Consider the following 25979-nt stretch of genomic DNA (forward strand, 5'->3'; position numbering starts at 1 on the left):
AATATTCCTCAGAGGTTTTGTTCCATATTGACATGATAGCATCACGCAGTTGTTGCAGAGTTGTCGGCTGCACATCCATGATGCGAATCTCCCTTTCCACCACATCCCAAAGGTGCTCTGTTGGATTGAGATCTGGTGACTGTGGAGGCCAATTGAGTAGAGTGAACTCATTGTCATTCCTTCGGCTTAGTCCCTTTATTCTTCTGGGGTCGCCACAGCGGAATGAACCGCCAACTTATCCAGCATATGTTTTACAAAGTGGATGTTCTTCCAGCTGCAAAACAGTTCTGGGAAACCATTATAAACATTCGCATTCTTACACATGCACTATGGTCAATTTTAGTTTATTCAATTCACATATAACGCATGTCTTTGGACTGTAAGGGAAACCGGGACTTGAACCAGTGACCTTCTTGCTGTGAGGTGACAGTGCTAACCACTGGGCCACAGTGTTGCCACTTTCAAGATTTCTTATATTTAATTTGTTCTACTGAATTTAATAAAAATAACTACAATTAAACTTTTTCGGCAGGTTTTTAAGAAGTTAGACGCTTATTGTTTTTGCTCTGTAGAAAATAATGAAATACGGTTTAGCAGCTCTTACCTTCATCAGAAATTGCAACAGAATGCAACAGAATATATTGTATTTAAAAAAGAAAAGAACTGTTTAATAAAAATAAAATATATGCTAGGTTATAAAATGACAACTTGCTGGTTTTATTTTTTGTTTAAAACCATATTCTTGTAAAAAATACACTAATATAAAATATTTGATCCATCAGTCAAAAAATATTATATGATGTGAACTGTGATTTTTCTGATCCATTCAACCATAGACTTTAATGAACTATAAAAATCCCCTGCAGGGATATTTTTGCTTTCATAACCTGTAATATAGGGGCATTCCAGCTCTTCTCCAATAACTTTATAATGCAGAGAATGGTTAAAGACTCTCAACAACTGCTTTAGTTTGTTTTTGGTGAATTATGAGAGACAAAAATGATAGTTATGTTATGTATACTAGCCATTTTTGGTCTTTTTAAAATTTTTTTTGATGATCTTAAGCAGAGATACCCAAAGTAGGGCCGGTGGGCCAAAGTTGGCCCATTGTAACCTTTGATTTAGCACACCATCCCATCTGAGAAGAGAGTGAGAATGATGGGAGCAAATGGCTTTAACACAGAGATCGTCGTTTCTAATTTAACATAACATTCTTTTGTTTGTTTGTTTTATTGCTGAGCTACAAAAAAGCAAACTAAAATTAAATGTTTCAATTAAATATTTTAAATCAATCTGATTTGTAAAAATGTAAATACCGTCACTCGATGGAGAGAGAACTATGTAGAAGTCATCAGCAAGCAAATCAAGGCAAAAACAAGTGTAATTCTGTTATAAATTAGATTGTTTTTGTTTTTAGTGTAATATGTTTTATAAACTGTAAAAATATACTGTATTAGACAATATAAAGCAATTCTTTCTAGTAATTTTTTAATATTATTAAATAAATTTACCCATGGCAACTATATTTACCTTCGGCCCACTAAGTTTGGTTTTTGGCCCTTTGTAAGAAAAGGTTTGGGGACTACTGATCTTGAGCTTCTACTTTATTCACAATAGTTATATTGTACAACCTAGAAGGGGCTCTTATGGTCGCTCTGGAAAGAAACTTTTTTTACGTGTTAATGTTCCTAAATGTTGAGACGGCAGAAGCTGAACACACAGATACAAGTCCAGTTGTTTCTTATGGCTGAATTCTCCAATTCTATCCATCTTTCCTGCAAAAAAAACCCAAAAGCTATTAATTATGCTCTATTTTAAAGCAGCTTTTCCAAAGGTAACATCACCAGCAAATAAACAAGCAATTAAAACCAAGAGTTAAGAGCTCTAAATGTTTTAGAAATGAAAGAGACTGGTTTAATTGCTTGAAGGATCTTGTTGTTGTCAAAACGGAGTTCATTTCCATGCTGGTCCACCTCTGAACACTCTTTAAAACAGGAAGAACTGAGTTTCACTTCCCTCTGAAATAGCTGATAATGAGATGCAGAGTTTCCGTGTCCATGTAGTACCTCATTGAAATCTGCCCTGGAGACTCAAGAGTTTCTACACCATGCAAAAACAAACCTGATTAAAATCTGCATAGTATTATCCTGTGAGAAACCATTGTTAGCCTGCAGGTGCGTAATATCAGATAACAACACCACGTCAAAAATCCCAAGACTGATTAATTATTATTTTTTCACAGTCTATTTCCAGAGATCTCAAAAGGAACTCACCATAATTAATTAAAAATTACCAATAACCTAATAATAATAATAAACATATTAGACATAACAATCTACATTTTAAATCCTCGAACTACACCTTTGTTTGTTGTGAATAAACGCCCTCTAGTGGTGAAAATTACATAGTAGTAAGTAAAGTTTATTAATAAAGCACATTTAACTTCAGTTGGGCACTGACCAAAGTGCACCAAAATGCACATCTTTTTTTGCACTTGATTTATTGATTAATTCTTGAAAAGCTTGATGTCTATGAGCAATATCAGTACAGCCATATCGCACTGCTACACGTGTGATATTGCGTTTATACAATAGTTTGACAGCATAATGATATATTTAAAAAAGAAAACAAACCCAGAGAGTCTTAGAAACCCTTTTGCAAGAGGAACTACTTTCTTCCGCCATTCATTTACTTCTACAGTTGCAAGCAGTAACTAGTGCTTCACAAAATGTCTCTTTAGAACTAGTATTTGAATGATTCTCCTGAATAATATAGAGTATTGTAATGTCTACGTGATGACTAAACAGATGATTTTGCTCATGTTTTAAGATTATAAGGCTGAACAGCATGAAATGCCATCAGTCTACAGAGATCTCCCAGTATATTTCAGGATTTTCACAAACATTAATCCCGAAAAAAGCAAACACTACTAGATTACTATGGTATAAATACCGCAATATAAAATACAAAACAGAGCGATCGAGAGTTAAGAATGTCACTTACCAGTTCTATAAAGATTTTTCAGCTTTAGGTTTAAATTTACAATGAGAACCGTTTTTATCTCCCGGCTTATTATGCGGCCTCTATCTCCATCTTGTGGCAGAACAATGTAACGCCAATAGTCAATTTCTTTGCTAAAATCGTGCAAAATTACAACAAAATTTGTACTGCAAAAATATTTTTTATTAAACATTACTGCAATTTATGTCAAATTAATATATTGATCAATAACATTTAACTAACATTTTACAGTGGACTAAAATAAAGAAACCCACCACACCTCTGAATATAGAGTCATCAGAGGAGTGCTCACAGTGGGTAATATGACAGGCTGATGGGCGCGACGTGCTGAAAGTCCCGAATTTATCAATATTTTTAAATATGCACTATCCTTATAAATGAACTGTGTAGTTGCAGAGCTTGCAACTAAACAGCTACATGCAATCTAAACAATCTAAACAACTACATTCTTGCCTAAAAAGCCTCAAAAGTACATTATGTTGTCCAACAGCTGCAATATTTGTCTATTTGTCAAACTGTAGAGAGTTGTTTAGTCCCTATTTAATCCTAGTGTGGACAGAGTAATACACAAGGGTGAAGAGGCTGTAGTAGTGCTGTTATTGCAGAATATTGCACGGCTATCAGTCAAAATCAGATTCTAGACAGAACTGTTGTATAAATAAATGTATGTGTGTGTATACTGTATGCATGTATTTGTGTATGTGTGTGTGTGTACATATATATATATATATATATATATATATATATATATATATATATATATATATATATATATATATATATATATATATATATATATATATATATATATATATATATATATATATATATATATACATAACAGTTTATTTTTATTGCTTTTAGCATAAGAAAATAAACACATAAACATTAACTACAACAGAAAGAGTACAAGGCTGTTTCACAATACACAGAATGTTGGACACAACATAATACCATATCATCAAGAAAGCATAAGAACGTTTAGAGTAAATAAAATAAATAATTTACAGAGAAGTGTGTAAGCTCCACAACTCAACGTATGCCAAAAAGCAGTCCAGCCCACAAAGAGTTACAAGTCAGCATCACTAATAAAAAGCCTTATTGGATTCCAGATTTTTTGTTTGTTTGCCAACTCATATCTCAATACTTCCATGGGCAACTCCTAACCTATGTTTCAAAAACAGGCTCATAATCTGACTTTTCTGTGCTAAAACACACTTTCAATTGTTCAACAACAACAATGCACAATAAGGATTAAAAGCCTGGGAAGGCAATAGAATAAAAATGTCTGGACTTAAAATAGACAAGAAGTCAGCTAACTCGGGTAACGACTATACTGTGTGTTTTCTGCATGTTTTATTGTTTTCCTGGGACAAACAAACAAACAATAGTTCTAGTGACTAATAGGCGTAAACAAATAAGTTACGGTTTTGAGGATTCACCTTGTACAATGTTTGTTAGCTCATTTGGTTGCTTGTTTGTGGTTTCAGGCTTTCTGTTGTGAAAGGTCACTTCCCCAAGCTTGTTGACTGTGCCCACTTTCACTACGAAAATGTGGACTTCGGTTCTATTGAGGTAAGAAATGATCATGTCGAGCTGAAGTGTTTTTTGCTCAAATGGAAATGTTTTAGATTTTAGGTCATAGTTATAAACAAAGAATTTTATTAAAGGGATAGTTCACCCCAAAAGGACAATTAAGTCACCCTCAACTACACTATACAAAATCCGGGGTTCCACACAATTCCTTCCATGTTGTCCTAACACAAATTGATTAAGATGATCGTCTTTACTAATTTAAGCAGATTGAACGTAAAACATTTGAGTTGTCCCAAAAAAAACGTAAGAATTGTGTTGTTTCAGCTCATTTTAAATAAGTAAATTTTTGAGTATACACTACCTGACAAAAGGATTTTGGATCTAAGCCTATCCAAATTTTAGGAAATAATAACTTCTAGTTGATCATTTGGTATCAGAAGTGGCTTATATGAAAGGCAAAGGCCTCTAGATTACGCTTATTTAACAAAAATAAAATATGATCATGCCTTGATTTATAATGATTTAATTAGGACAGTAAGGTCTGACTTAGACAAAAGTCTTGTCACTTAACAGAAATAATGTACAGTACATGAGAATATAAAGTCATGGTGCAGTGGAAAAAGAATGAATATTGTGTTTGACTCCCATGAGCTTGGAGGACTGCATCCATACATCTCTGCAAGGACTCAAATAACTTTTAATGAAGTCATCTTTGACAGAATGGCAAAGAAAGTGTTCATGCAGGACTCCCAGAGTTTATCAAGATTCTTTGGATTCATCTTCAATGCCTCCTCCATCTTATCGCAGACATGCTCAATAATGTTCATAACTGGTGACTGGGCTGGCCGATCCTGGAGCAGCTTGACCTTCTTTGCTTTCAGGAACTTTAATGTGGAGGCTGAAGTAGAAGAAGGGGCGCTATCCTGCTAAAGGATTTGCCCTCTCCTGTGGTTTGTAATGTAATGGGCAGCACAAATGTCTTGATGCCTCAGGTTGTTGATGTTGCCATCTTCTGCAGAGCTCTCGCACAACCCCTTTCTGTGAGAATCTTGGGTGCATGTGGGTTCTAATAGGTCTTCTGCAGTATTTGTGATGATTGGGATGCAGTTCAACAGATGATTCAATGGAAAAATCTACCTTCTGCCACTTTTCCAAAAGAGCAACTAGAAGTCAAGTTATTATTTGTTGTGCTTAAAACTGGGATCAACAACAAGACTTTTGTCAGGTAGTGTAGTTTGAAACTTTATGACTTCAAAAGATATCCTGACAAATGTTTATAAACTAGTAGTCATTGACATCTACAGTGGGTAAAAAAGATACTATAGATGTCGATGGCTATTGGTTTCCAACATTCTTCAAAATATCTACTTTTGGGTTCAACAGAAGAATAAAGCACAAATAGGTTTGAACCAAGTTGAGAGTGAGCAAAAAATGATAGCATATATCAATAAAAAGATCGATAAGGTGGAATAATAAGGTGAAACAATTTTACTGATCTGCATTCCATTGAAACATTCAGCGTAATTGACCCAAATGACCTAATTTAGAAATATGGTTTCAGGTTTTACAATACAGAAACACACACAAAATATGCAATAAGGGTCTATTTTTGTCTGAGTATGAAGGTAAATTTGAGTTGTCAATATGCATCAGCTAGAGATGGATGTATTAAGGTTGTTATTACGGAAGAACTGAGCAGATATTAGCATTCAGCCTCCAGGCCTAAAACATGCTTTGTGACCTTCATTAACACACACACACACACACACACACACACACACACATACTGTACACACTCATGCAGATCCTGAAAAGACAGGAAACATTCACAGATACACACTGACTGCAAGCAATGCCCTTCTTTTGATTTAAGCCTAAAATCTGTAATCAGTCCAAGAAAATTTACAGCCGTAATGGTAGACAACCATTATCTAAATGCATTTCGCTTTCCCTGTGGCATTATTGTGCGTTTGTGCTGTTTATATAGCCATTTTGTGTTTCTAAAAGTATAGTGCTGTATAAACACACACACTGAAGAGCACCTGGAGCGCACTGAATGCACAGCAGGACTGGAGTGGGAGTTTGTCTCATTAGTGTTTAAACCCCCTGAAGAAAAGAGGCAAATAAAAGACCCACATCTTTTCTGATATGACCCTGTGAAGCAGAAAACAGCCTCTTCTCTTGCTTTTAGCAAAATATGATATTTTCGGTCATGTACCACACTAGCACCAGGGTGATTTTGAAGTGTTATTCATTCAATCAGTGATTTACTTTTACAATTCCAACTAATTGATTGATTCTCAGATCTCTGTATCTGTAATCAAAAAACTACTTTGCTACTGTACCTGTCATAAGTTTGGAATAATTACGATTGTTACAGAGGCCAGCTAGCGAAGTGCTATGCAGGTAAACCTCACTCCTCTGACCTCTAAAGGAGCTCTAGCGACAGACACTAGAGGCCATGGTCTTTAGCCTCCTTGTTAGAGCAACCGACTCCCATGCGATAAATCGCTGGTTCGATCCCAGCTCCGACTGGGTTAAGTGCGGTAAGATCATTGGGTTACACATGGGTGCTCGTCCGGGATGGGAGTGAGGTTTAGTGGTGTGAGTGTGACGGAAGCCAGCTAGTGAAGTGCTATGCAGGTAAACCTCACTCCTCTGACCTCTAAAGGTGCTCTAGCGACAGACGCTAGAGGCCATGGTCTTTAGCCTCTTTGTTAGAGCAACCGACTCCCATACAATGAATCGCCGGTTCGATCCCAGCTCAGACCGGGTTGGGTGCAGTAAGACTGTTGGATTAGTCATGGGGGCTCGTCCAGGATAGGAGTGAGGTTTAGTGGGGTTAGTGTAACGGAGGCCAGCTAGCGAAGTGCTATGCAGGTAAAACCTCACTCCTCTGACCACAAAAGTTGCTCTGGCGACAAACGCTAGAGGCCATGGTCTATAGACTCCTTGTTAGAGCAACCAACTCCCATACGATAAATCGCCGGTTCAATCCCAGCTCAGACCGGGTTGGGTGCAGTAGGACAGAGGGGTTACACAATCATTAAATGCTTTTCTACAAAGTCTCGTATAGTCTCCAAGACTGCATTTACAGTTGAAGTCAGAATTATTACCCCTCCTGAATTATTTGCTACACTTTATAGACTATTTCAATGTTGTCATGTCATTGGCCCATGAACATTTCCTGCTTGTTATCAAGCTATTTCATAACTGTAATAAGAGGGAATTCAATTTTAAAACATGTATCATAACATTATTTATCAATATGTGGCTCTTTTTGGATTTCTGGAAGAAATTAAAAATGTAAAACAGGAAATACACTGGGACCATTGTTTTTGTTCATCCCTCAATGGTCTTTTTTTTCCCCCAATTTCTGTTCGGAAGAAAGATTTGTTTTTCAACACATTTCTAAACATCATAGTTTTAAATAACTCATTTCTAATAACTGATTTCTTTTATTTTTTCCATGATGACAGTAAATGATATTTGACTAGATATTTTTCTAAACACTAGTATTCAGCTTAGGGACATTTAAAGGCTTTAGGCTAATTAGGCAAGTCATTGTATAACAGTGGTTTGTTTTGTAAACAATCAAACCATTTTTTTAAGAGGGCTAATAATATTGACCTCTAAATGGTTTTAAAGAAATTAAAAACTGCTTTTATTCTCCAGAAGAAAAAAAATATTATAGGAAATACTGTGAAAAATTCCTTGCTCTGTTAAACATCATTTGGGAAATATTTGAAAAAGAAAGCAAAAATCACAGGAGGGCTAATCATATTGACTTCAGCTGTGTGTACATATATAAAAGCTCAAATCTGTTTATTATCGTTTTAAATGAACTATTGCTTTAAACTTTTTAAGTGACAAAAACAGATGTGTTTGCTACAATTTTGTGATGTTACTTTCACTCTAGACACTTACTAAATTACAAGAAACTCTGTGTGTGTAAAAGGGATACAGTTATTCTCAAACACACGACCATTTAGGGAAAGCAAGGAAAATCCCTTCACAATGGTTCAGTCACCAAAACGTTGTTTCATATCCCTCTAGCATGAGAGAGTTTCCTCATGGCTTTACATAATAAGAGTGATCAGGGGTCAACAATTATTTTATTTGAAGCTTCTTATTGTTCAAAAGTGTATTTATTTTATTCATTTTTAAAAATGTAAATAAACGGATTTACATTTGAAATAAATGATGTTATTGTGAATTATTGTCTATTAATAAAAATAATCCTAAATAAAAACATTTTTCTGAAGGATCATGCGAAGCTAAAGCCTGGAGTAATGATGCTAAAAATTCAGCTGACATCACAGGAATAAAGTGCATTCATAAAACAATTGATAAAGAAAAACTTTTACTTAAAAAAAATAAATAAATGAATAAAATCACAATATTATTATGTTGCTTTATTTTTGATCAAATAGAATAAAAAGCAGTTTTCAATATTGTTAAAAACCCATTTTATAATCAGTATTATTAATCCCCTTAATCAATATATTTTTTCGACTGTCTTTAGAACAAAGTGAAGTGGCGAAAATTTACCTTTGTTGTAAAATGGCTCGACAGCGCCACCTATGCACTTTTGATGAAGTGGCCCCCGAGCTACGTTTCACACACACTTACGAAAATTGGCACACACATCAAACATGCCAATACCTACATAAAAAAGTCTCTCAAACCCAACAGGAAGTCAGATATTTTTAACTTGCTGTACCAAAAAAGTGCAGTTTTTGCCATTTCCAGGTGTGGTACTTTAACAAACTCCTCCTAGGGATTTTATCAGATCAACACCGAAATTGGGTATTGTTATCTAAACGCCTTGGCGATGTTAAATTGCGAATATCTAGAGTTTTTGTTGAAGGGAGTGTCCGTGGCGGCATCACAAACTTTGATGCTTCGCCACGAAACAGGAAATTGCATTGTCTGATCTGCCTCAAAATTCACACTTTTGATACGAGTCCTGACCTGAACAAGTTTACATCCCAATATCCAGTTATAGTTATAGTGCCACCTGCTGGCTACAGGAAATGACAAGTTTTACAGTGTAACAAACTCCTCCTACAAATTTTATTATATTGAATCCAACCTTTGTCAATATACTACAAAGGCCTTTGTGATGTGAAATTGTGAAGATCTAGAATTTTCGCCAAAGGGCATGTCTGTGGCGGACTGACAAAGTGCAGTGCTTCGCCATGGAGGAGGAAGTATTTTTAACCCAGCCACACAATGTCCGATCTGCCTGAAAAATCACAGATCCGATGAGATTCCCCTCCTGAAGACATCTACATGCCAATATTGAGTCACATTCATAGCGCCACCTGCTGACAGAAGGAAGTTTGGCATAAATCTGTGATTTTAGGAGTTTTTTTTATTCAGTGCATCTGGAAACAGCCTTATTCCAGAATAGATTAAATATCATTTATGTCCTCAAAAATCTACACAATACCCCATAATGACAATGTGAATTTTTTTTTTTTTTTTAATTTTTGCAAATTTATTACAAATAAAAAAACCTGATAAATCACATGTACAGAAGTATTCACAGCCTTTGGTCAATACTTGATGCACTTTTGGCAGCAATTACAGCCTCAAGTCTTTTTGAATATGATATCACAAGCTTGGCACACCTGTCTTTGGGAATTTTTGCCCATTCCTATTTGTGGTACCTCTCAAGCTCTATCAGGTTGGATGGGAAGCGACGGTGTACAGCCATTTTCAGATCTCTCCAGCGATGTTTAATAGGATTTAGGTCTGGGCTCTGGCTAGGCCACTCAAGAACATTCACAGTTGTTGTGAAGCCACTCCATTGATATTTTGGCTGTGTGCTTTGGGTCATTGTCCTGCTGGAAGATGAACCCAGTCTGAGGTCAAGAGCCCTCTGAAGCAGGTTTTCATTCAGGATGTCTCTGTACATTGCTGCATTCATTTTTCCTTCTATCCTGACTATTCTTTCTGTTTCTGCTGCTGAAAAAACATCCCCACAGCATGATGCTACCACCACCATGCTTCACTGTAGGAATGGTATTAACCTGGTGATGATGATGAGCGGTGTCTGGTGTTCTCTAAACGTAACACCTGGCATTCACGACAAGGAATTCAATTTTAGTCTCATCAGACCAGAGCATAGTGTTTCTTATGGTCTGAGAGTCCTTCAGATACCTTTTGGCAAATTCCAGGCAGGGAGTGTCTTTCGTCTGGCCACTCTACTATACAGGCCTGATTGGTGGATTGCTGCACAGATGGTTGTCCTTCTATAAGGTTCTCCTCTCTACACAGAAGAACGCTGGAGCTCCGATAGAGTGACCATCGGGTTATTGATCACCTCCTTGACCCTTCTCCCCCAATCACTTAGCTTAGATGGCCGGCCAGCTCTAGGAAGAGTCCTGGTGGTTCCAGACATCTTTCACTTATGGATAATGGAGGCCACTGTGCTCATTGGAACTTTCAGAGCAGCAGAAATTTTTCTGTAACCTTTCCCAGCCTTGTGCCTCGAGACAATCCTGTCTTGGACGTCTACAGACAATCCCTTTGTCTTCATGCTTGGTTTGTGCTTTGACATGTACTGTCAACCCTGGGACCTTCTATAGACAGGTGTATGCCTTTCAAATTATGTCCAATCAACTGAATTTACCACAGGATGTACCTGAGCTCAATTTAGGGCTTCACGGCAAAGGCTGTGAATACTGATGTACATGTAATTTTTTTTTTCAGCTTTTTTTGTATACATTTGCAACAATTTCAAGAAATCTTTTTTCACATTGTCATTATGGGGTATTGTGTGTAGAATGTTGAGGAAATAAATGAATTTAATCCATTTTAGAATAAGGCTGTAACATAAAAAATGTGGGAAAAGTGAATCGCTATCAATACTTTCTGGATGCACTGTATATATCAGAGAAAAATTAAATATCGTAATGTAAGATTTTTTCAGTATTATGTAGCCCTACTGGAAATGTGTTGCTTCATTATGTGGAAAATATCAATGTAAAACCATTTCCAATTCCCACTAAACATGTGTTTGTGCTTATTTGAACTTCTTCACACCTCCATAAATTAATGTCTGCTCTTTACACCTCCAGCTTCAGTTTGCCAACGAGCAGAGCGATGCCAGCTGGACCACGGGCAGTGCCAAAGATCTGGTTTTCCTCGTGCAGGTGTCCTGCCAGGTGAGTGGGCGCACGTTCACCAGACGCCGCTAATAATAAACAACCCCTCCTGCCACAGAAATAAAAACACCACTGACCAAATCAAAACAACACCTCCTTTTGCATCTTCTTGTTTGTTGATTTCTCCCTCCCTTCATTCTCTCTCTCTTCTCTCTGCCCCTATTTCCCCATCTCTCTTCCTGTCTGTGAAATCTAGGGTAAGACGTGGATGGTGCGGCGTTCGTATGAAGAGTTTCGGACGCTGGATGCCCACCTGCATCAGTGTATTTATGACCGCCGCTACTCGCAGCTCTTGGCACTGCCTGCCCTTTGTGAGATCGGAGACCGGCTGGAGGTGAGCTCAAATACTCTAGAGATTAATGCTGCTTTTATCGGTAGCTTGTGTTGTATCGCTAGCACATTTAGCTGCTCTGTATTGAGGTCGTCGGGTGGTTATGTAGGTTGGTGTCCAGCTCCTTTGGGACGGACGATGCTGGGAAAGACTCCACTTAATCTTTTACATGTCATTTTTAATTGTTTTTTCATTTATCAGGAGACTGTTTATATCTTGAAGGCTGTAATTACTATTAGATTCCAAACATTGTGGTGTAATTTAGTTTGTAAAGAGAAGACTCGTTTGTTTGATTTGAAATACAGTAAGAATGGTAATCGTTTATATTTTGACTATTTAAAATGTGATGCTGAATTTTCACAATCTTCATTGTGATGTAATGATTTAATGCACAAGAAACAGTTCAGTGTTGACATTGTTAACATTTTTAGAGAAAAAAGTTCTTTGACATAAAATTAATTTGGAAGATTATAAGTGACTTTACTTTCACCTATCACCAATTGACCCGTCACTAAGCCTCCTTAGTTACTGTTGTTATACCTGTCAAGCTTTCGTGCCTGGCACGTCTATTACAGTAGTAAACAAGACTTAAGTAGGTCGTTACCTCTACATTTCTTTAGCCTCATTTGTAATAAAAAAAAAAGTTATTCAAATTAATTAACAGAGTTTATCCCACAAATATATTTCTACAAAAATGTAAGATTTATATTGAGTTGGAATGCTGTTTTTGTGAAAGCTTTAATGAAACAATTTCACATTTAATCTGGTCTTGCCAATATACTCAACTTTTTTGGGGGATTTATGTTGAAGCTCATAATACTGTAAAATAATTTTCCTTATCTTATAAACATATGATTTTGGGTTATTATGTTAAGGGTCGCTCTTTAAAAGATGCTGGTTTTTATTATGAACTTTATTTTATTATTATGTAAATTTCACATACATGAATTCAAGTTTGCCAAAAGCAAAGCTCTCTTCATGGTCCCAGAAAAAGAGATTCAAATGTATATAAATGTGATTTCTGAGTCTAAAAGTGGAAAAGCAATTAAAACAGTTAATATATGCTCCTCCTTTAATGTTTTTGCATGAAAATATTTGTATGTATGCACTTCCTGTAGTAAAAGTGCATTTGAAAAAAATTAGAAAAATTGTGTAATATATTTATATGTAATTTGATAATTATGTACCCTCTAGGAATGGGACGATAACTGTTTTCAAGGTATACTGCGGTTTTCAATTTAATACAGTTTGGTATATTTATCTTCGGCCCACAGCTCTCAATGATATTTGGTATTTGGCCCTTCATTCAAAAGCCCATATGACACACCAAAATACCACTGCTTTATTTTTGTCATTGAAAAGTTTTTGACTACTTTAATAGTGTTTAATGTATGTTCGTATGTTTGTTCTTGTAGATCTTAACACCACTGTTGTCGGAGTATCTAAATCGTCTCTCCATGATTGTGGACAATAAGCTGAACTGTGGGCCGGTTCTCACTTGGATGGAGGTGAGAGATAAACAGAGGATCACAAACATGTATTAGAGTAAAAAATTCCATTTCTTTTTGGATCACCAAAAATGATCATATACAGTGCTCAGCATATACAAGTTCACCCCTCACTTTTAAATTAATATTTTTAATAGGAAGCTATACAATATTATATTTGTGCATATACAATAGATTAGTCAGTACTGAAGCCAAATCTGGAGCTTATCTAACAAAATAACTTACAATAATGGTCCAAAAACTAGTACAGCCAACTTTATGTGATAGAAAAATATTAAATACAAATTAAAAAAAGAAGAAAATCCAAGAGAAGCAAAACAATGGAAAAATATAGTTGAGATTTTGTAGGTTGTTTTGCTTGAATTTAATTGTATAATCTTTCGATTTCTAAATATGTTTGGTGACTAAAATAATATTTTATTAAATATATCTGTTTAATAAATCTGTTTTGTTTAAATAAATCAAAAATACATTGCCTATATTCACTATGAAATGTATCCAAATATTCATTTTCAAAATGGGCTGTACTCAATTATGCTGAGCACTGTACATACATTGCAAGAGATTTGTATTTGTGTGCTGTCATTTTTCTCAGATCTCACTATTTTTAACATAATAACATGGCAGTATATGTTGTTTCAAAAAAATAACTAATCTTGCAGTAAGACTTCAGCTGCCCGAATTCATGCATAATTAGTTAAATGACTTTTCCTTCTCATTATAGATAGACAACCATGGCAACAGGTTCCTGCTGAAAGAGGAAGCGTCTTTGAACGTCCCTGCCATCGCTGCAGCTCATGTCATCAAGCGCTACACTGCTCAGGCTAGCGATGAGATCTCCATTGAGGTATCCAGACCACTTGTGGTTTATCTTGTGATCTTGCATTTCATTTTATTTCCTCTGCTTGCACCGTTCAGTGTTGAGATTGAGACTTATACACAACCACACACTTCAAAAACTCTTCCAAAAGACCTTGTACCCAGTTTGAGGTCTGCCTTTCTCTTGTCCTGCCCTTATTCTGCACATGCATGCACAGCCTGCCTGGTCCTGGGACACCGTTTCATTCTCTGCTTTTCCTCATCTTCCTCCTCCATTAGCTCTATTCCTGTCCCCCCTCCCTGCACACTGCTCCATATACAGGGTCTCTTTCTGGGCCAGAGAATGGGGTGACCCAAACTTAGAACACATTGAGGTCCCTTCTCTCTGCTTCTCTCTCTCTCTATCTCTCTCTCTCTCTCTCTCTCTCTCTCTCTCTCTCTCTTGCTTTCTGTCAGTCTACCTGTCACACTTCATACATGACATAATTATTTACCTAGCAGTAACCACATAACAGTGTCCTAGTAACCTCTAATACACCCTTTGCAACCACCTAAACAACCATCTTATCATCTAAATATCATAGCATCGATCCACCCAATCCTATTTGTCTTCTAAAATTCAACAAACACTGCTGAAAAACACACCAACCACCGTCAAAGCCCTAGCAGCCATCCAGAACAACCTAGCTGCTACCCAAAATTGCCTAAGCAATCTTTTCTAGTACCTTTACAACCACTTTGTAATGATCATTGTAATTACCCTAACCTGCCTAGTTAACCTAGTTAAGCCTTTAAAGGTAACTTTAAGCTGTATAGAAGTGTCTTGAAAAATATCTAGTGAAATATTATTTACTGTCATCATGGCAAAGATAAAATAAATCAGTTATTAGAAATGAGTGAAATGAGTGAACTGTTATATTTCGAAATGTGTTGAAAAAAAAAATTCTCCCCAGAAATTGGGGAAAAAAATAAACAGGGGGGCTAATAATTCTGACTTCAACTGTATATATGAAAGACACTTGACAGATTTTATTTTAGAGAGTAGGCATGAGGTTTAGCTGTGTGCTCTTCATTTTCTGTCTAATTCAGGCTCAAACTGACATGGCTACACTGACTGACAGTATTTACACAACAGAGACACAGCGTGTGCTAGTAGAGGCGTGACTGCATGTGATGTGGAGCCATTCCACGAATCACAGCAAATTATGTTAGCTGACCAATTAGAGCCTCTTGAGGGCGGGCCTTCGGAGGAAGTAGGAAATATGATTGCCGTTTTCATGTTAGCTGTGTAGCTGTATATAATCTAGATAAGATGTATGAAAAAAAAAAAACGTGATTTTTTTTTTTTTACAAATGAACCATGAGCACACCTTGCTTTGCACCCCATAAACAAAACCAAGCCTTAAAAATACACTCTGGACCACGCCTTTAAACCACTTAATAATGCTATAATGCTCTGTCTGTTAAATTGTAAACCTTTAGTCTTTTTTACATAAATACCAACTTTGCTGTTTTAGGTTGTCCCCTATTGTTTTTCTGTATTTTCTCTCCTCATGTTTGATTCTTTCTCATTCTGACTTCCAGAGAGAGATAGGAACTGAGTTTTTTTTATGTTAGTTCCTCTTTTGTTGAAAAGGTTAAAGTGTACATCGGCACACAACCATGCACTGGAATAGTAATGCAAATCTGATGGTTACTGGATGTTGATGAAAACGTGAAGTGTGTAGTCTGCAGTGCATATGATTTAAGCTGTTGACGTGCTTGTGGTTGACACATATGAACCAACTTTTCATCTTTGTTATGCTAATTCACTTTTTGTGAAGTTTTTGACATCCTCAGTGCACAAACAATCTGCATATTTCATTAGTAAATAGATGTGTGTTTGTACTTGTTCATGTGGTTTACGAGGACACAAACAAGTTAGATGACATTGGTATGACCTTGTAGTCCAGGGATCACCAAACTTGTTCCTGGAGGTCCGGTGTCCTGAAGATTTTAGCTTCAACCCTAATCAAACACACCTAAACAAGCTAATCAAGGTCTTACTAGGTATACTTGAAACACCCAGGCAGGTATGTTGAGGCAAGTTAGAGCTAATCCCTGCAGGGCACCGGACCTCCAGGAATGAGATGGTGACCCCTGCTGTAGTCTCTTAAGCTGGTTTATGTCTTCTATCCTTGTAATTCAAAAATGCTTGAAAGTCCTATAAAACAAGGTCTTTTGACCTCAAAATTTGCTAGATTTTGTTTAGGGTTTTATTTAGGGGTAATGAGCAGTTTTACAGTATAAATGCCTTATACCTATAAGAGTCCTTGTAAACCATATATACAAGTACAGTTGAAGCCAATTATTAGCCCCTCTAAATTATTATCCCCTCTCTATATTGTTTTCCTCAATTTCTGTTCAATGTAAAGATTTTTTTCTTCAAAACATCTCTAATTATTATAGTTTTAATAACTAATTTCTAATAACTTATTTCTAATTTCGTGGCTGGGATAAAGTCCTTACCCCAGGTGGAGGAGTTCAAGTATCTTGGGGTTTTGTTCACGAGTTAGGGAAGGATGCAACGTGACGTTGACAAGCAACCAATCGGTGTAGCGGCAGCAGTAACGCAGTCGATGTACCAGTCTGTTGTGGTAAAGAAGGAGCTGAGCCGAAAGGGAAAGCTCTCGATTTACCAGTCAACCTACTTTCCCACTCTCACCTATGGTCATGAGCTTTGGGTCATGATGGAAAGGACAAGATCTCAGATACAAGCAGCTGAAATGAGTTTCCTTCACAGGGTGGCAGAGTGCACCCTTATATGTAGATAGAGTGAGGAGCTCTGTCACCCAGGAGGAGCTCGGAGTAGAGCCGCAGCTCCTCCACATCGTGAGAAGCCAGCTGAGGTGGCTCTGGCATCTGTTTCGGATGCTTCCTGGACGCCTACCTAGGGAGGTCTTCCAGGCATGTCCCAGCGGGTGAAGGCCTCTGGGTAGATCCAGGACACAATGGAGGGACTATATCTCTCAGTTGGCCCGAGAACGCCTCGGGATCCCCCCCAGAGGAGCTGGTGGAAGTGTCTGAGGAGAGGGAAGTCTGGGGTTCTCTCCTGAGACTGCTGCCTCCATGACTTGGCCCTGGAAAAGTGGAGGAAAATGAAATAATGAAATAATAACAGATTTTTTTTATCTTTGCCATGATGACAGTACATAATATTTTTATATATGTTTTTAAAGATACTAGTATTCAGCTTAAAGTGACATTTAAAGGCTTAACTAGGTTCATTAGGCAATCGAAAACAAATAAATATTGCTCAAGGGGGCTAATAATATTGACCTTAAAATGGTTTTAAATAAAATTAAATCTGCTTTTATTCTAGCCAAAATAAAACAAATAAGACTTTCTCCAGAAGAAAAAATATTATCAAAAATACAGTGAAAAATTTCTTGCTCTGTTAGGCATCATTTGAGAAATATTTGAAAAAAATTCACACGAGCTTATAATTTTGCCTTCAACTGCATGCGTGTATGTTTGCACACTGATCGCTCGAGTCTTTGTTCCTCTTTCTAAAGGTTGGTGATATTTTGTCAGTGATTGACATGCCACCCAAAGAGGACACTACATGGTGGAGAGGAAAGCATGGATTTCAGGTACTGCTCTAAACCTCAGATCCTAATTTTGCACCGCCTTTAGGAAAACAGACAACTCTGAGCCAACTCTCCCATATTTGTTCTTCAGGTTGGCTTCTTTCCCAGTGAATGTGTGGAGTTAATCAATGAGAAGATGCCGCAGTCGGTCAGCGCTCCTGTCAGTAAGCAAGGTATAACACACAGTCTTCACTGTATAGGGATCAAGAGGGCACTGGCAGTAGAAAGAGCTGTGATGTGTTTTGCGGCTTTTCTGTCTTCATTCTTTTGGCGGTTGCAATGGAGCCTCTAAAATTGTGTGTAGCCTATGTTTACATATGATAAACATTATACACTAAAAGCAGAAACAAACACTTATTTGAACCAAAAACGATCAGACATTTAATCAGCTTGACTAAAAAAATGTGTATATCACTTGAGCATTATTAAACAGTGCAGTTCTCTGAAACTACAAATGTCTCTGTGATTTAAAACTTATGTAGGAGTAGTTTAAGAGTGATTGCAGTTTTTTGAGTTTAAGGCATATCAGCTTCTGTCCACTTTATACCAGTTTTATTTTATAATTTTTAATAATAAAATTTTTTATATAATACATTTAGATTTAGTTCAAGCCTGACACTTTATTGTTTTTCATTTAAAATTTTAATTTTAAGTCTCATTCATTCATTAATTTTGTTTTCGGCTTAGTCCCTTTATTAATCTGGGCTCGCCACAGCGGAATGAACCGTCAACTTATCCTGCATATGCGCATGCCCTTCCAGCTGCAAGCCATCACTGGGAAACATCCATATATACTCATTCATACTCACTTGTGGGGGAAACCAGAGCACCCGGCGGAAACCCACACCAACATAGGGAGAACATGCAAACTCCACACAGAAATGCCAACTGACCCAGCCCAGGCTCGAACCAGCAACCTTCTTGCTGTGAGGTGAACGTGCAACCCACTGTGCCACCGTGTAACCCCTGTTTTAAGTCTCATTTTAGTTTTTTATTTAAAATTTAATTAATGTTTAAATATTTAAGTCTTTAATATAATATAATATAATATAATATAATATAATATAATATAATATAATATAATATAATATAATATAATATAATATAATATAAGCGTCACGGTGGTGCAGTGGGTAGTACGCTTCGGGTGCTCTGGTTTCATCTATAGACATGCGCTATAGATGAATTGTATAAGCCAAATTGGCCGTAGTGTATGAGTGTGAAGGAGTGTTCATGGTTGTTTCCCATTGTTGGGTTGCAGCTGGAAAGGCATCTGCTGCGTAAAAACATATGCTGGATAAGTTGGCGGTTCATTCCGCTGTGGCGACCCCTGATGAATAAGGGGGCTAAGCAGAAAAGAAAATGAATGCATATAATATAATATATAATATAATATAATATAATATAATATAATATAATATAATATAATATAATATAATATAATATAATATAATATAATATAATATAATATAATAAAATATATAATTTAATTTAATATAACATAACCCTGGTTTATACTAAATGCTAAATTAAGGTACTGCATTTTGTAAGATTTTTTATTATTAAATACATTTTACAATGGTAGTGAGGTGATACTTGTGGTTATCATGATCTATAAATGTATAAAATTATTCTTACCATTCTCATGTGATTGAACAATCTGTTAAGCTCTTAATTCCCTAACTAAAGCTGTTTATGTACTTTTTTAAGAGACAAACTTGTAATAAGCTTATTACTATTAATTTAATTCAGTTCAATTTATCTTTATTTCTCTAGCGCTTTTACAATGTAGATTGTGTCAAAGCAGCTTAACATAGAAGTTCTAGTAAATTGTTTTCAGAGTTGAAGTTCAGTGTGATTTAATTTTCACTGCTGAAAGTCCAAACACTGAAGAGCAAATCCATCAATGTGCAGCTCCACAAGTCCTATACCAAACAAGCCAGTGGCGAGAGTGACGAGGAACAAACTTCACCAATTGACAAAAGCGAAGATAAAAAAACTCTACACTATTCACCTCTACACTACACAACCTCTAAACTATTACACATGCAGTGCTATTAAATCAGGAGCTCATACCTCCTCCATCTGTAGTACTTACTGCCACTTTTGCTCCTGCTCCTAAATTTCAATTTGGAGCCTTCATACAGAACCAGAATACCTGAAAAAGGGTTATGTCAATAGTGATTATTTTGTTGTCCTTCACTGGCTGTTCCTCTGTTCCAGAGGTAGATCTGATGAGCTCCAAACCTGGAGCTACCAACATGACTGGACCTTCCTCTCCAACATCAGGTATGGCAAAGCTTCTTATTTTTCAGTAGGTGCAATTAAGGCAAAGTCAAGATCTATGGGCATATACACATCTGATCTTAATATGTGTTGTTTTTTTTAATACGTTCACAAGTGTATGATTGGTGTAAATGATGTGTAAGTGAAATGTTTTAATGTATTTTAAGTTAATTAGTCAATGTAGAGAAATTTAAGGCCCTTAAAAAAACTTGCATGCTGTTTTACAATGCATTACATTTTGTCATTTTTTAAAAATTTATTATACAATGTACACTCACCGGCCACTTTATTAGGTACACCTTACTAGTACCACGTTGGACCTAATTTTGCCTTCAGAACTGCCTTAATCCTTTGGTGCATAGATTCAACAAGTTACTGGAAATATTTCTCAGAGATGTTGGTCCATATTGACATGATAGCATCATGCAGTTGCTGCAGATTTGTCGGCTGCACATCTATCCCAAAGGTGGTCTATTGGATTGAGATCTGGTGTCTGTGGAGACCATTTGCGTACTGTGAACTCATTGTCATGTTCAAGAAACCAGTCTGAGATGATTCACGCTTTATTACATGGTGCATTGTTCTGCTGGTAGTTGCCATCTGAAGATGGGTACACTGTGGTCACAAAGGAATGGACATGGTCAGCAACATTACTCAGGTAGGCTGTGTTGTTGGGATGATGCTCAATTGGTACTAATGGGCCCAAAGTGTGCCAAGAAAATATCCCCCACACCATTACACCACAACCAGCAGCCTGGACCGTTCTTCTGCATACCTCGGTTGTAACGAGTAGTCATTTGAGTTACTGTTACCTTTCTGTCAGCTGGAACCAGTCTGGCCATTCTCCTCTGACCTCTGGCGTCAACAAGGCATTTGCACCCACAGAACTGCCGCTCACTGGATATTTTCTCTTTTTCAGACCATTCTCGTTAAACCCTAGAGATAGTTGTGCGTGAAAATCCCAGTAGATCAGCAGTTTCTGAAATACTCAGACCAGCCCGTCTGGCACCAACAACCATGCCATGTTCAAAGTCTTTTAAATCCCCTTTCTTCCCCATTCTGATGCTCGGTTTGAACTGCAGCAGATCGTCTTGATCATGTCTACATGCCTAAATGCATTGAGTTGCTGCCATGAGATTAAAAATCTGCGTTAACCAGCAGTTGGACAGGTGTACCTAATAAAGTGGCCAGTGAGCGTATAGTTGTATGCAAAGTTTGCCTGAATTTAATCTGTGAATATTGGGATGCTGTGTGGTTTATGAAATCGATAAAATTCAGCTAGGTTTGACATCATGCTGCTTTGTTTACTTCAGTAAACAAGGCAACATCGTTATTTCTCGGATTCATTTCTTACAATCAGTGTTCAGTAAAAATGTAAGTTAAGTTGTCGTCAGTGTTACCCATTGAAACCAAAAGGGGTTATGAGGTCTTAAAATGTATGGAAAAGGAGGGTCTTTTAAAAGGTGTTAAAAGGTATTTAATTTCACTCTGTGATTACTGTATATACTCGGAGTATACAAAAATGCGTTCTCTTAAAGTGCTTTTCTCTCACGCTCATATAGTGGAATGTATTTGAACATCCAAAACATGCGTGGTGGAGGCTTGAGTTATTAATATGCAGCCGAGAGAATGTGTGTTTGCTGTCTTTGTGGCTGTAAGCTGCATTCAGCAGCAACATCTTCATTAATAGCAAAGCTGTAAGTTTAAGTGCTTCAAAAATAGCACGCACCGCTTCGCTGCTTATGTTACACGGCTCTTTTAAAACGATAATGAAACTGTTTTATTAGAACAGCATTGGGTCTGACAAGTTTCAGTAAGCGCTCGCGTGTGATTATAAACAAAGATACAATTTAAAAAATACATATTGTTTCTCATTTTTGAGAATGCATGGGTGGTTTTTGCTTTCTTCTTTTGCTCTAGTTTTAAATAAATAGTGTATAAAATTAATCATTTGGCAGAGTTTGTCTATATCAGGGGTGCCCAAACTCGGCCCTGGAGTGCCGGTGTTCTGCATATTTTAGTTCCAACCTCCAATTAAACACACCTGAACCAGCTAATCAAGCTATTTCTAGCTATACTAGAAACTTCCAGACAGGTTTGCTGAAGTAAGTTGGGGCTTAACGTTTGCAGGCCCTCCAGGACAGAGTTTGGGAACTCCTGGTCTATATTAAACTGTAATGCCATCAACTAATGAGACTGCACATTCATATAGTGAAAAACTTCAATCAGAATCAAGCATTTAACAACCATTTAAATATAATTATATTCAAACACAACCATTAAAATAATAATAATAATAATTATTATTATTATTATTATTATTATTATTATTATTATTATTATTATTATTATTATTATTATTATTATTATTATTATTATTATTATTATTATTATTTCAGCATAATGCCATTCAGAGAGTTTGGTTTTGGTAAGATGTAATAAAATAATGCATGGTAATATGTTTTAAAATATAATTTAATTTCAGCATCATTACCAATCTTTAGTGTCACATGGTCTATCTGAATTAATGCTTATCTGCTGCTCTATTTATTTATTTATTTATTTGATAGCTTTTTCAATTATTGTTTGATTAAATAGATTGTTCCATTGTATTTGTTAAATACACATACCAATGTAGGCTATACATTTTTCTGTGTACTTCAGACTTTTGAACTTTAAAGTTTTATATATCAGAAGTACTCTAAATATTGACATTTAAAATCTAAATTGTATTTAAAACCTGTATTGCTTTTTAAAACTTCTAGTTGTAAATCGCTGAAGCATCGCATGGTTCTAGTAGTTTTCTGAAAAAGACATGCTTTGCTGGCTCGGCTGCTGTTTTCAAGGTTACTTTGAGGCATTGAAAGTCACTATAGTCAAAACAAAAGCACTGTTACTACTTTTCACAAATTTCACCCTTTAAAGGGAACTAATTAAAAAAAGCTCATCAGAAAGACCCTGCAGTGTTACTAGGGGTTATTACAAGACTTGGGTCTAATCCCAATTCTACCCCTCAGCCCTTCCCTTTACCCCTTATTTTGCATGTATACGTAAAGGGGTAGGGGTGTCCTAATTCTCTTTAGCTTGAAGGAGTAGGGCTGAGGGGAAGGGCTAGATAACCCTTGAAACTGAGATTTTTCGGGACCACACTCGAAGTCAAGGGGTACGAAAATTTCCCAGAATACACCAGCTACAACAGCAACATGGCTGCAAACACAGGTGTCAGTGAGAGTCAGTAAAAGGCTCAGCTTTGTACTTTTTGGCATTATTAAGAATTTTTCCAACAAACAAGCATATGTTTTAACACATTCATAACACCGTTTGTGTTTTACACTGATGATAAAAAATGCTAAATTTCGCTATCTACAGAATAATCCCTAATAATAACTCTTGTAGTCCCAACATACTTTCACATCTGTCCCTCGATGACACTCAAAAACCCTGTCAGAAAAGTCTACTGGCTGGAAATGACCTTTTTACAGTGTCTGCTATAATGTTAATGTTGATATCTTTTGCATAGAAGAATATGGCCACGATGTAAATTCACAGTACAGTTATGAGCTTATCGCCACATTTTATCGTTAGAATAGCATGGTATATACCTTCAGTGATTTCCTGAAGATAAATACAAGAAAATATGGCAACTCATATGGTGGAATGTAGGGATTTTACAACTGGGGGTTTTAAATAGCAATACAGGTTTTAAATACAATGTAGGTTTAAAATCTCAATATCTAGAGTACTACTGATATATAGTACTCTTAAGGCCCAGGTGTTTTTTTTTACATCTATTTTTTTATTTCTCTTTGCTATTTGTGCTTATTGGAACCTAATTAGAATAAAACCTAAGTGTTATCTTTTGATACGCTGTTTTTTTTGTTGTGGATTCGTGGTCCAAATTTACATAAAACACCTTTTCCTGAAATTTTTAATGCATATTTAACATAGATTTTTTTTTTTACTTGCTTTGACTATCAGAGAGTAAAACCTTTTTTTTTTGAGTATTTTACCAATTTTGGATAGTTAAAAATAGTGTTTGGGACATTTCATATGCTGCAAAACAGTATGGCAGGATGACACTGTATGTCTTTAACAAAATATAAAACATTCAGACTATTTTAAATAGCCACTTAAGAGCTAAATGTGCTGTCCACGTATGTAGACTCTCAAGCCCTAGGAGGTTATGTTCAAGTAGCATTACAGCAGTTGCGATCGTCGATCTCATATGAATTAGGAACTTGCAACGACATGATGCTGTGTGCTGCTGTAGTGCTGTCCCATTTCTTAAGGGTATATTTGAAGCCCTTCACATTCTGTTTCAAGGGCCATGGGAAAGGGGTAGGGAAAAATGATTTGGAATTGGCCCTCTACTTTGACTTGATGTCCTGTGTGAAATCAAAATTTACAATGTTTATTTTGTCGGAAAACATCGTTATTTCTTTTAGATGAACAATTAATTAGTTCATTATTTCAACTGAAAAAAAAAACATTTTGTTTTGGTAATCTTCAATCATAGCCTAAACAGTGGAGGTATTTCTCGGTTGATGTCAGTTCGGTGATTTTAGCCACTGTTCTTAACCACACCTTGTTAGTTTGCTATTAGAGAATGATGCACAAAAAGTAAAGCCCCGCTCACTACTTAATATTCCATTTCAGTTGTAAGTAACAAAAACATGCTTATTTTAAAGCCTGTGTGAACCATAAGCTGCTGAGAATTTTCAGTAACTAAATAATTATATTGTAATCAATGTTAATGAAGTTGCCATACATGGTTCCTTGTCCAATAAAGGGTTAAAGATTGTTGTTCAGTCTAAGGTGCATGATAACACCATCGTCTAAAGGAGTGGTTCCCTTGGGACCCCCTTCCCTGAACATTTTGTATGTCTCTCTCTTATTTGACACACAAGGATCAGTTCATGGATCTCTTAGTAAATGAGCTGATGGTCTGAATCAGGTGTTTTAAATAAGGAACCTACAAAATGTGCTGGGCAGGGGGTCCAGAGGACTGGAATTGAGGACCACTGGTCTAAAGAACAGTTTTTAACAGAGACTTTATTAGCTTATAATATCTCTAGCTCTAAAGATGCATTTGATGTTACTGTCGATTGTGTTTTCTTCTTTTTCTCTCAGTTCTTCCTCCTTGGTTCCTAAGCCTGGCTGGTAACAACTTCAGTGGACTTACACCAAACTAACATTTCTGTATCCGTCTGTTTCTAACGCCTTCTCTCCACTGAGATTGTAACACAGATTGTGGCCGTTCATACAGCAGGCAGAAAGAGTGTAGGAGGTTTGGAGAGGATGAGATTGCGCGTGTGTGTGTGTGTGTGTGTGTGTGTGTGTGTGCGTGTGTGTGTGAAAGCAGAAATGTTGTATAAATCATTCAAGTGTTCACGTGGGCCTCGTTTTCTAGCATCTGTTGAAGAATTGCAAGCCACTTGTTGTATAAATTAGAAGCTGTTAGTAGGGCTGTGAGGATTGATTTTGATTGTGTCTGATTTGTGTTGTATCGAACGCGTCCTAACCAGGCACAATGCAACCAAATAACAGCAACAAAGCAACTGTTAATGTGTAGCATAAATCGTTATAGAACAGAAACGTGGATAAATTTATCTTATTCAAGCCTGGTTAGGACACTGTGATGCAGAATTTCTAAACCAGCTGCTTTTTACTTACA

The 25979-nt window shown here is 36.5% G+C and overlaps 1 protein-coding gene across 7 annotated transcripts in view; it reads left to right on the forward strand.

The window, feature by feature from the left end:
• The window catches only part of arhgap33 (Rho GTPase activating protein 33), a 98074-nt gene that overhangs the window by 47024 nt on the left and 25071 nt on the right, over window positions 1-25979 (forward strand). For all 7 annotated transcript variants that reach the window (XM_056475692.1, XM_056475691.1, XM_056475697.1 and 4 more), the window contains 8 exons: window positions 4512-4596; window positions 11646-11732; window positions 11929-12066; window positions 13479-13571; window positions 14296-14418; window positions 17945-18022; window positions 18111-18192; window positions 20243-20308. In XM_056475692.1, coding sequence (XP_056331667.1) covers window positions 4512-4596; window positions 11646-11732; window positions 11929-12066; window positions 13479-13571; window positions 14296-14418; window positions 17945-18022; window positions 18111-18192; window positions 20243-20308 — 752 coding nt within the window. The remainder of the gene's footprint in view (window positions 1-4511; window positions 4597-11645; window positions 11733-11928; window positions 12067-13478; window positions 13572-14295; window positions 14419-17944; window positions 18023-18110; window positions 18193-20242; window positions 20309-25979) is intronic.

Source organism: Danio aesculapii, chromosome 16 (assembly GCF_903798145.1).
Source record: "Danio aesculapii chromosome 16, fDanAes4.1, whole genome shotgun sequence".
Taxonomy (NCBI): Eukaryota; Metazoa; Chordata; class Actinopteri; order Cypriniformes; family Danionidae; genus Danio; species Danio aesculapii.